This window comes from Microtus ochrogaster, chromosome 1 (assembly GCF_000317375.1).
Source record: "Microtus ochrogaster isolate Prairie Vole_2 chromosome 1, MicOch1.0, whole genome shotgun sequence".
NCBI classification, from domain to species: domain Eukaryota; kingdom Metazoa; phylum Chordata; class Mammalia; order Rodentia; family Cricetidae; genus Microtus; species Microtus ochrogaster.
The window spans coordinates 46,412,681-46,425,386 of record NC_022009.1 but is presented as its reverse complement, the minus strand read 5'-3'; the positions used below and the strand labels follow the sequence as shown (position 1 = coordinate 46,425,386).

Below are 12,706 nucleotides of genomic sequence, written 5' to 3'. Positions count from 1 at the left end.
GTGCGCCACCATCGCCCGGTTTGGGATTATGATTTTTATATCTTTATCAATGCTCAGGTTTCTACCAGAGTTCAAATTGAAGAGCTTTAGCTCAACTCTAAGCCTTGCTGATTCTTTTTCTAAACAGTTCTTTCTTGAATGTAGATAACATAAAGGGCACTGGCTTGAGTGTACAGTTATTGACCTTTTGAGCTCTCCCTGTGCTAATCTGTAGGAAGCATAACGTCCATACACAGGAACAAGTGGAGACTGAATGAAAAAGCTACAGTACAGCTCAAAACCAAGCCTGCGACATTCTCAGCCTCCTGCCTGAGAAGCCACCTTGTCCCATCCATTCACAGCCCATCTCCTTTCACTCCCCATCACCCCTAGGGAGATAGTTATCTGGGGGTGGGGAATCTCCTCTGTATGTCTCCCTAGGCACCACTGGAAGTTTAGTAATTAAATCCCTGTGGAAAGGATCCAGGGAGGATATCATATGTCAGATGCAGCTTAGAACAAAGATCATTAGACTAATCAACTGTTTTGAGTCCACAGAGTTTTTATAGACAACTATGTAATAGGACTGTGTCTGATTCTTGCCTTTAGTGAGTTTGTTCCGGTGAGGCCCCCTAAACAAAAAAACCCAAAGGAATACTAGTTAGGCAACCCAGTGCTGCTTCTTCTTACCTGTCAAATCATCTGTTTGAGGATCCAATTTTTAAGTCTGTTTTCTTTCTATTTATGGGACCTCTTTACTCTCTTGTCACTTCTGTTTTGTTCACTGTATGTTATCAGAGCATGTGTTTTAACATGTACTCAGTGAGCAGAAACCTTCTACAAAACTGTGATGCTAGAGGGTATGTGTGTGAGCAATGAAGATGAGCTCTTCACCAGGGCTCACCCCACAGGACAGCAGGCATTTGTAGAGGAGAAGTGGGCATCATGAAGAGGGGTCCTACGGAGAGCTGGCTTTGAGGATGTCTGTGTGTTCAGGGGGGTTCTGTGAGGGAGTTGACAGAAGGTATTTAGCTGGAAAGGACCAGCTGCCAAGAGATCCTACCATACCAATACTTATGACAGGCACAGAAAGTTTCCAAGTACAAGATAAGGAAGCCAGGCTTTTCTTTACAGTCCTCAATTCTTCCAATGAGCTAGGACTTGGCATCAAGCAGAAGGGGATATCCACAGAGGTAAAGTCAGAACTCAGTTCTGCAGAACCAGGCTGCATAATCTCAGGTTTCCAGGGCCAACAGGAAGATCCCTATTATAAAGAGGCCAGACTATTGATGGCATTAAGAAGGTATTGAGAAAAGAACACAGGAGCCAAAGAGTGGGTGTGAGAGAATCTTCCAACAGGAAGACTGCCAAGCAGAGAAGAGAATAAACCTAGTGTTGCTACAAAACAGAAGGCACATGACAGATCATGGCTGCACCAGGCTGTCTGACCTCACTCTCCACTCCCTTCACGCTTGTCACCAATGGCACCACCAGCCCTGGGGAGGCCCTCCCAATGCCTGCCAGTCTCCTTACTCTCCAGTCTGTCTCAAATCCTCTTGACATTCTCCAATCCACTGCCATCCCATGCCAAACCGATGCAGGAAACAATATCCCTTTACTGAAAGGAGGGTACAAGATGGGAACCCTCTAATTCCCAAAACTATTTAACAGCAACCTTCCAACACACACTTGGCTCCTTCCCGGACCTCCTTCCCAGGTAAGGTCCTTCACCTCCTTACCCTATACCTCCACACAAGGTGGCTACAGAGGGCTATGAGATCTTGTCTTTGCCTTCCTTTCAGGATAGTGATATGAAGGATGCATATGCTCCTTCTGCGGGCAGCCCTAGGTCCTCAGCCTTCTCTTTGTTGTCCTTCCTCTGGCAGTTATCAAAGGACAGATAACACTCTTTCAGCCCAGAACCATCCCCTTCTTAGCCTCTCCTACTTGGCACGTAGTCCTCACACCTGCAGAAACTTTTCTCTGACCCCAGGATGAGTGGAAGCCTGCTTAAATTTCTTTGCTCTGTTTTTCGAGACAAGGTTTCTCTTGCATAGTCCTGACTGTTCTAGAACTTATTCTGTAGACCAGGCTGGCCTCAAACTCAAAGATCTCCCTCCCTCTGCCTCCCAAGAGCTGGGATTAAAGACACGTACCACTGCCACTCTGCCCCAGCTTAAATTTCTATAGTACTCTGAACTGTACTCCATAGCCATTGGCAAGACCATCAGTTAGTCATGGGTCTGTCTTTTGGTCTCCATGATGGGAGAGGTCCACATCTGCTAGGCTACCCAGTCTCATCTGCCCAACCTGCTAGTGTGCACAAGAGAAGGCTACAGAGAGAAACCACACCTGGAGCAGACACACAACACTGTCTCCTAGGCTCCTCAGACTTAGTCCTGGGTTGCAGTGGCTATGCTCCCAGGCCCCTGAATCTCCTCAACTAGAAGATTCCCTGTTCCCATCAGGCTCTATGAAGCACTTTTGGCAGGCACAAGCTACCAGGAACCCCAGATGGTGTGTCTGTGGTCTCACATCTGACTACCAGGAAACCTAGGAGAACTTAAGGGCCAGTACTGAGAACCACATGGATATGCCTGAAGCTTACCTCTTCCTTGGCTGGGATCCAATCTGCTTGACAGCCTTTTCCTCGGTGTAAAAGAGCAGGCTTCTCTGCAAAGTGGACACGAGCAGCACTTTCTGGCTGTAATCCAGCTGCACAATGGAAGATGGCTCCTCCAACACAAGGTGTGAGTTGCAGATACCCTGCAAGAGAGCCAGGCCATGGTGGGTCAAAACTGCCCAGCCTCCCTCACAGTGCTTACGCAGATACGTCTTGCTAACTGTATTGAACTCAAAAGTATTCTGTGGTGTTGAGCATGGTGTGCATAGCTATAATCTCCGCGCTTGAGGCAAGAAGATCAAGAGTTCAAAGTCATTCTTGACCATATGGTGAGTCTGAAGTAAGCCTGGGCTACATGAGACCCTATCTCAACAACAACAACAAAAAAAAACCAACAAAAAGTATATTTTAATTTTCTCCAGATTCATTGTTAACCTACTGCTATGACATTTGGAAGATTCCTTTCTAACAAGAAAACAGTAATATTAATATATATCTCATAGTATACCAGGGTTGAAAAGAAATATTAAAAACCTACATATTTCTCTAATAGTTTTCTCATAAATAACTCAAGGAAGAATCCATAGGAATAGGCCATACCACATATACTAAGTATCTTCTAACACAGGAGAGCATGACTGTCTATGAAAGCCCTGACCGTGACCTGCTCCCACAGGCTCTCCACAAGGAGCCTCAAGCAACCCTACAGGCACTATCCTTCAACTGGAAGGGTCACAGAAAAGATGTTAAAAAGAAATTGAAGGCTGATGGGACAGCTCAGCAGACAAACTGGGTTTGTCACACAAGCCTGATAACCCTAGGAACCTGTTACTGAAGTAGAAAACTGACTCTTGAAAGTCGTCCTCTGACCTTGACATATGAACTTGAATTCTCCACACCCCTCCTTACACACACACAATGTATTAAATACATGATTATAGCATTTACTAGACACACAGTGACTTTTTAAAGGCATTTTACTGCTAATACCAAACACATTCATGTATCAGAAATTGAATTTTAATCCAAGTACAGTGGTACATGCTTTTAATCCCAGCATTCAGGAGGCTGAGACAGGCTTTGTGGTGAGCTCAAAGCCAGCCTGGGCTATATATGAAGACCCAGTATCAAAAAGCCTGTTTCTGCCTCTCTTCCCCTCAGTGTCCTTCTCTGGGCTCCATCGGCAAACAAATCACAAAGAAGAGAGGGGAGGATGAGCCACAAGTTGGTGTAGAAGGGTCTTTTGTCTATGTGTTACTTTTATTGGTTAAATAAAGAAGCTGCCTTGGCCTTTTGATAGGCCAGCCCTTGGGGAGTGAAGTAGAGAGAACAGAATGCTGGGAGGAAGAAGGCAATGTGGCAGACACCATGGCTCTCCTCTCCAAGACAGGCACTGGTTAGGCTCATGCCGGTAAGCCACAGTCAAGTGGCAATACAGTTTATTAGAAATGGGTTAGATCAATATGTGAGAGTTAGCCAATAAGGGGCTGGAGACAATGGGCCAGGCAGCAATTTAATGAATACAGATCTCCGTGTGATTATTTCGGGCATAAGCTAGCCAGGAGTTGGGCGGCAGGAAGTGGCCTGCTGCTCTACAATACAACAGAGTGGTGCCCAACATGGGGCTTGAACCCATGACCCTGGGATTAAGAGTCTCATGCTCTACAGACTGAACACTTGATAACCTTGACAAGAGATGTTCCCACAGAGCAGCTGTTCTATGTGGGGTCTGCATAACCCTAGGTCCCTAAGACTAAGACTCTCTCATAGCATATGCCAGGCCAAAAACATTTCACAGAATACTGAGATGTTGTTATACGTCTTTTATCTTAAAATTTTTTTAAAATTTTATGTATATGGGTGTTTTTCCTGATGTATGTCTGTAAATCATATATGTACCTGATAGCCACAGAGGCCTGAAGAGGGTGTCAGATCCCCTGGAACTAGAGTTACAAATGGTTATGAGCTACCATGTGACTGCTGGGAATTGAACCTAGGTCTTTTGGTAAAGCAGTCTGTGCTCCTAACCTCTGAGTCGATGATTAACCAGTCTGCCTCCATCTTAGGCTTAAAGTCATCTAATAGTAAAGATAAACTAGGTTCATTCACGTTTATAATTAAATCTGTTTCTCAAGGATTGGGCTATGCCTCACCTGCAACCTTAACTACATATGGTTCCTTCCATACTGCCTGTTCCAGGAATGGTAACCTGCCTTTGAACCTTGTTATGCGGCTCCTGTAACTCTGCCTATTTGTGTGCCAAATTGCCCATTTGGAAACCCCTTACCTTGGTGCTATAAAAACCCTTATCTTGCCCATGTTCAATACTGATCTCTTGAATCTCACCTTTAGAGGAAGACAGCCTATGTACACAAATTAAAAACACTTGCTTTAGTTAATTTGGCCACGATGATTTGGGTTGATGTCTTTCTCCTCGCATCTTTGGTACTAACGCCATCCCTCCATTCGCATGCCCTTTCCATCACTACTGTCACTTTGCTAAATAGATGTGACATGCCCAACAAAATGCCCTCTAAGTGCTTTCACTGAAAGTACAGGAAACACTGTGTATGGAGCCACTTGGAACCTCATTATGAACCAGGACCATTGCACCAAACTACAAAGGTCACCATTCACCACCACATACTCACACTAAAAATATGAGTTCCAATGAAGAACAGCTTGATAAAGAAAAATGGTAATTTTACCCCTAAGGAATGGTGCTTTTGCACTGGATATCAACAAATTGGATGTGCACACACAGACCTTCTGAAAAATGATGCACAATGGGTCTCAAGGAAAAAAAAACAAAAATGACAAACCTGTAGCTGGTGGTGGCACATCATGCCTTTAGTCCAAGCACTCGGGAGACAAAGGCAGAGAGGAACTCTGAGTTCAAGGCCAGCCTGATCTAAGAGAAAGTTCCACAACAGCCAGGACTACGCAGAGAAACCTTGTTTTAAAAAACCAAAATAAATAAACAGAGAGAAAGAAAAGAAAGAAAGGAAGGAGAGAGGGAGGGAGGGAGGGAAGGAGGGACGGAGGGACGGAGGGAGGAAGAAGACAAATCTCTGCCGTGGGAGGAGTGTAATTCAAATGAGATACTGTTTTCACACACCATTTTTACTTGAAACACTGTAATTACAGGGAATGAGGAGGTATTGGCAGACATTATCTATGTAAACAATGAGAGCCTGTGGTTCAGTATTTGTTATCTTTAACTGAAGATGAGAATTTAGAAAACTTGTATCTATATAAATTAGACGAGATTCTAAAAGCTGAAGAATTTTTTGACTAGAATGGAGATATTAATAATGGTACTTTTCTTTCTTTTTAAAAACTATTTATTTACTTATTTTATGAAATATAGGTGTTTAGTCTGCACAAACGCCTATGCACTAAGTGTATGCTTGGTGCCCCAACAGCCCAGAAGAAGGTGTCAGATTATATAGAACTAAAGTTGGACAGTTGTGAGCCATTGTGTGGGTGCTGGAAACTGAACCCAGGTCCTCTGGAAGAGCACCCAGTGCTGCTCTCAACTGCTGAGTCATTTCACCAGCCCCCGCCTTCTGATATTATATAATACATGTGTCAACATCTGGAAGATCAGCACCCTCTGAGATTCCTGTTCTACTAAGTGACTGGTACTTGATACTGAAAATTATGCAAGGGTAAAAGATCTACTCAAAGTAGAAGATAAACTAACAAGTTTTAATGTAACAAGGTAGGAAAAACCCACCAAGGGTTTCAGATTCCACACTGCAATCAGTTTTTAAAGAAACCCCCATGTGATAGAGCTGCTCCTTGAGGCCACAGTGTAGGCTCCTCTCTATGAGTGCTCTGTGAAACGGTCTTCAGAGGCCTTAGAAACAATATATGCTACTGCCATTACTTTTTATTTTATGTGTATGAGTGCTTTGCCTGGATGCAGGTCTATGCACCACTTGGGTGCCTAGTTCCCAGAGGCCAGAGAAGGTGCTGGATCCCCTGGGACTGAGTTATAGAGACCTGTGAACTACCACTGTGAGTGCTGGGAATAGAACCCAGCTCCTCTGGTAGAGCACTCAGCACTCTTAATCTCTAAGATATCTGTGGTGGTTTGAATAAGAATGGCCCACACAGGCTCATCACATAGGTGTGGCATTGCTGGAGGAAATGTGTCACTGCAGTGGGCTTTAAGGTTTCAAAAACCCATGCCAAGCTCAGTCTTCCTCCCTCCTCTTCCTACTGCCTACAGATTAGGGTAGAAAGCTGTCAGCTACTGCAGCAGTGCCATGCCTGTCTGCTTCCCTCTGAAACTATAAGCAAGCCCCCAACTAAATGCTTTCTTTTATAAGAGTTGCCTGATCATGGTGTCTCTTCAGAGCAACAGAACACTGATTAAGAAAGCATCTCTCCAACCCTACCAGTGCTTTTGGCTGCCCACTAAAACTAGATGATAGTCCCTACTGCTGAAGACACTACATGCTTAGGTTGCCAGGCATAAAGAAATCAAGAACTGAGCTGGAAGCTTACTCCTTGCCACCTAGTTTTCAGAGAGCCAAAAGGTGGTGCAATCCAGGTTTCAAGAGAAAAAAGTCATCAGCCCTACCCAATTCTGGGCCTTGTGTACCATAGTACCTACCTGTCAGGCATGGTATGCACTAGTGCAACAGTGGTGTGATTATTATAGGGGTAACCAACCAGTTTCTGCTTAGGTCTAAGCCCACATCACAGGAAGGAATTCATGCCTGCTATTCTAAATCTGGTCAAAAGCCCATAGCTGGAAAGGTCATAGGCACTGGCGGGAAGCTATTATTGTACTTCTGCTAAATGGACATGTCATACCCATAAAACTACCTTTTTTTCCCCTGGTATTTTTTTTAAAATATTTATTTATTTATTATGTATACAATATTCTGTCTGTATGCCTGAAGGCCAGAAGAGGGCGCCAGACCTCTTTACAGGTGGTTGTGAGCCACCATGTGGTTGCTGGGAATTGAACTCAGGACCTTTGGAAGAGCAGGCAATGCTCTTAACCACTGAGCCATCTCTCCAACCCTCCCCTGGTTTTTTGAGACATGGTTTCTCTGTAGCTTTGGGGCCTGTCCTGGAACTAACTCTTGTAGATCAGGCTCGCCTCGAACTCACAGAGATCTGCCTGCCTCTGCCTCCCAAGTGCTGGGATTAAAGGCATACGTCACCACTGCTGGGTCAAACTACCTTGTAAATATTTGTGTTTATGCCCTTAGATTAGCGCTTCTCTTAGTGTTAGTCAAAGAAGCTCCCCCCCAGTGGGTAGAAGTTAACTGCAAAAATTCAAAATTGGTCAAAGTGCTGAGAATACATGACTATTGAATGCCAAGCCCTAAATAGGACATCTATATTATCCCCTTCAAGGTTCAAGGAACATCTCAGAAGATGGGGACAGAAAGGATATAGGCACCTCAAGATAGGGAAGAGTATTGTGAATGTTATTTTCTGGGCATAATACGGTCATAAACTCATAGTAGCTACAACTATCTACACAAGACTAGTGTAAGACTGGGCTCATCAACCTTACAAAATGGACAGGGGAGGGAATCACAAGACCCTACCTCCCCATAAGGAACTACTGGCAGTCAATGATTGCTTGGGGAGAGAGAGATTTTCTTCAGTGGTGTAGTCACTAGTACATTGTCCATGCTATTGTAAATAACCTCTGATATTCATGTTTATGTAAGCAGCCCTAATTAAACTCATTAGGTCACATACAAGAAAAAAAAAGAGTGAGTGAGGGGGGTGAGAGGGAGGGAAGGGAGGGGAAGGAAAAAGGAAAAGAAGGAAAGGAAAGAATGGGAAGGGAAGGGAACGGAAGGGAAGGGAAATTCCATGTAATTTTTTGTTTGTTTTGGTTTGGTTTTTTTCAAGCAAGATTTCTCTGTATAGCCCTGGCTGTCCTGGAACTAGCTCTGTATACTAGGCTGGCCTCAAACTCACAGAATATCTGCTTGCCTCTACCTCCTGGGTACTAGGATTAAAGGCATGCACCACCATCGCCCAGCCTGAGCTTTAATTTCCAACAGGGTATATTTTATAGATATAATCCATACAAAACAAAAACTTTTGGGGTTATCTTTCTAAGAGCACAAAAGGTCTGAGGCCAGAAAGCTTAGAAACTACTACTAGGGAGTATTTGTCTTAAATTAGAGGGCTAATAAAACAGTCAGTTCTGCTAGGCATAGTGGGTATCTCAAAACATAACAAAAAACAAATAAACAAATTCCACTAAGTTCTTAGAATCTAACATAGGGAATGAAGAGGAAAAACGGGTAGTCCATCAAATGTTTAGTCCATCTGGCAGGCACATGGCCAAACAAAAAATGGGCATCATAAAGCCTGACCTGCAGTAGGAAAGCCACGGGCTTTGGAGCAGAACCTATTTGAAATGAGTCTGCTAGGTCTGTGCTTGTGCCCCTGGATTGAATCCTGGAAATAAGAACATACTGAGAGGCTGCCAAGATGGCCCAGTGGGTAAAGGTGCTTTGCTGTCTAGTCTGATGACCTGAGTTTGATCCCTAGGACCCATACGGTGGAAGGAGAGATGACTCCTGCAAGTTGTGCTCTGACCTCCACACAAACACTGTGGAAAGTGTGTAAGGTCACAAGCCCCACACATAAAATAAATAAAAGTGAAAAAAAAAAGTTTAAATGATAGACAGCCCAGGTGCTATGATGGGGCATCTAAAGTGACATGTGATGGAGGTAGAACATGACGCTACTGTCAAGTCTTTCCTCCTACCACCTCTCCCACAGGTCTTCTGTGTTGGCTGGAGCTAAGTTCTCTGTTCACTGGATCACTACCCTCCGTCCACAGACATGACTAGAAACTTGTACAACTTGTTCCTTTATTCATTTGGATAAACTTTTACTGTTCAACTCTAGCTGGCTTGGCATTTCCTATGTAGCCCAGGCTGGCCTTAACCTCAAGAAGACCCTCCTACTTCAGCTCTCAGGTGCTGAAATTACAGAGCATCACATCTGACTCAAGTATGTACAATTTTTACTGTTGGTTTTGCAGGCCACCTCATTATAGTCACTGTAGAAGTTTATAAAACACTGACGATGTCCGAGAGAAAACTCTGTAAGTAACACTTGGTAGTGTAAGGCACAGTGGTGGAGAGCACAAGCCACTGGAAAGGAAGCAAGACTGCAGTATGCTACAGATCTCTGAAAATCACCTCACCTGGTCTAGATCGAGAGAGGAGTAGACAATCTTCCCCTTGTCATCTCCGGAGAACAGCTTCATCCCATTGGGGCTCCAAGCCAGAGCTGTAATGCTGGTTTTGTGAACACCAGTGACATCAAATCTCCGAAGCTATAGGTGACAACAGAGCACAAGGAAAGGAGAGGTGAGTGACTGCAGTTATGGGAATGTCACTCCTCCTCTGGGAGGAGCTGGTTTTCCACACAGAACTGTGCACAAGGTTCCCTATGTCTACCCATATTCTAAACTGAGATGGGCCAACAAGATGGCTCATTGGATAACAGCAATTGTGGCCAAGCCTGGGGATGTGAGTTTGATTTCTGGAACTCATGTGGTAGAAAAAGAGAACTGACTCCTCCAAGATGTTCTATGACCTCTATACATGAACTGTAGTACATTGTGTATGTGTGTGCGCACACACGCACGTGCACACACACACACACACACAAATACAATTTTTTTAAAAAAACCTCACAAAGAGCACACAAGGAAATAAGTAAAAAGAAGAGCACTAATTTGTGCTTTATGATCAATACCCGACGCAGGGACAAAGACATCACCTAGTTATAAGCAGCACAATGTCATGCTGAATCACGTGATTTCTAAGCAGGTAAGTACCACCACACCTTTCTGACTCTGTAGACCAGGTGGTCTCTCAGAGGGACCCACCTGTCTCTGCTTTGGGAGTGCGAGGATCAAAGGTGTGCCCACCACACACAGCTCTGAGGATTTCTCATCTTAAAGATGCATGAGGACCCTGCCAAGAAGGGAAGCAGTGCTAGAACCTGAGCACTCACCTGCTTGTTCCTCCCGGGCAAGGAAGACACGAGCTGGAAAACAGCAACCCTCCCAGAGGCAGTGCCTGCTGCCACAAGGTCATCAAAGCAGCTCAGCAGCTTCACCACAGTGATAGACTCTGACTTTCCCTGAAGGAGGAAATGCCAAAAACAAATCACCAGAGGCACTTAGATGAAAAAAAAAAAACTAGATTTAAAGCCGGAAACATGAAACTAGATCCCTGGGCTGCAGCATATAAATTCCTGGCTGGAAATGTGTACAAGTCAGAAAACAAATGAGTGTAGGATCTCTGCCTTACTGTTATTACTGTTACTATTAATAGAACCCCAAATTATGATTTTGCATAATTTTGGTACAGTATATCCATAATGCATAATCATCATCCATTTCCAGAATTATTTTCATGTTGTGAAGTGGGAACTTTACACCTACCAAATAATAAGCCCCACTAGGCGGTGGTGGAGCGCGCTTTTAATTCCAGCACTAGGGAGGTAAGAGGCCAGCAGATCTCTGAGTTCAAGGCCAAGCTGGAATAAGGAGAGAGTTCTAGGGCAGTCAGGGCTGTGCAGGGCTATGAAAAACCAAAGCAAGCATGCAAACAACAACAAAACCCACAAAACTGTTGCAAGAGTTCTATTTGGTCTTAATAATAAAAACCCAGAGCCAGATTATTGGAGTAAATGCAGAAAGGTAAGAGACAAAGGAGCAAGAAACAGCCAACTCTTATTTTGCTAACTCCTTAGTTAAAAAAGGGCTGAATTCCTGCCTCCTCCCACCTTATATTCCTTTTTCTGACCAGCCATATCACTTCCTGTCTGTCTGTACAGACCTCCAGTCCTCTATGATTAACTAGTGGTTAGCTCCGCCTGCTGATCTTCAGGCAAGCATTTGTCCCTTTTTTTTTTTTGCCTAAAATAAAAAAGCTTATAACTAATATAAGAAAAACTACATACAATAAGTAAAATAATTATATACAATATATATAGGCAATAAGTATAATAAGTCTAGTCCATTAGCAAATGATAAATTCATAGAAAATACTCCATATCTATCCTATCTTGATGAGTTCAAAAGGTTGTACCTAATTCACTTTCTGTTCTAACTTGCAATGCCCAAACTATCTTTTAATGTTTCTCAACCTTTACACACTTTACACCTCTTCAGTGAATTTTAGTTCTGAATCCAGTAAAAAAAAGAAAACTATAACTTTAAAGTCTTCAAATCATCTGACCTGAGAAGAAAATAATATTACCAGAGTAAGCAGATAGTATTTTCTCTCCAAAAAAATGTGAGAAATGACAAAAACAGCTGGCTGCCTGGATAGTCACCCAAGGTTCCTCTGCAACATTGGAGCATCCATCCTCAGCCTACAGGCCTAGCATATCTCACAGACTTTTTTGTTAAGCAGAATATAGTTAAGGGCTTGTCTTGGCAAAGTTTGGCAATCACTTTCTTTTGTGCCCTGCTTGTCCAATTTGGACAGCACACTGTCAGCAGTCAAGGCAAGAGCACTTTCTTGCCCAATGGCTTACTTTTGCCACAAAGAAAGTAAACTCCATATGGAGTTTCTTTGATGCCCATCATCCTCTCTGAAGTAGATTGGTGCTGTGAGGTGTAGACATGTCTCATTGTCATATATAAAAAAAGATACATGTTATTAAAACATCTTAAATGCCATAATCTGCAGATCTCTGAAGTGTTTGAAGACAATCTGTCTATCTAAAATATATCTCTGTTTTATTTTGAAAACATACCTAATATGATACAAGTTTGATTGTAATGACTAACTACTAACTTGCATTTCTTTATACCCTAATTAGTTGATAATGATAACTTTCAAGGACTAGAAATTTATATTATATTGCTAAGTGAGTTATATAGTTACAATACCTTGAAAAAGATTAAAAATGTAAAAAAAAGATTAAAAATGTACATATAGTATGTTCTAACAGAAATAATCTTAAATTTATATCAATTTACAAAAATTCATATCAATGCAAAATATTTAAAACTAATAGTTGTTTTAGCCAGGCGATGGTGGCGCACGCCTTTAATCCCAGCACTCGGGAGGCAGAGGCAGG

The 12,706-nt window shown here is 43.1% G+C and overlaps 1 protein-coding gene across 3 annotated transcripts in view; it reads right to left on the bottom strand.

Annotated features, from left to right (window-relative positions):
* Tecpr2 (tectonin beta-propeller repeat containing 2) overlaps positions 1-12,706 on the bottom strand; it is a 101,024-nt gene that overhangs the window by 56,122 nt on the left and 32,196 nt on the right. For all 3 annotated transcript variants that reach the window (XM_005343564.3, XM_026781266.1, XM_026781262.1), the window contains 3 exons: positions 10,625-10,753; positions 9,807-9,938; positions 2,588-2,745 (listed from right to left, as the gene is read on the bottom strand). In XM_005343564.3, coding sequence (XP_005343621.1) covers positions 2,588-2,745; positions 9,807-9,938; positions 10,625-10,753 — 419 coding nt within the window. The remainder of the gene's footprint in view (positions 1-2,587; positions 2,746-9,806; positions 9,939-10,624; positions 10,754-12,706) is intronic.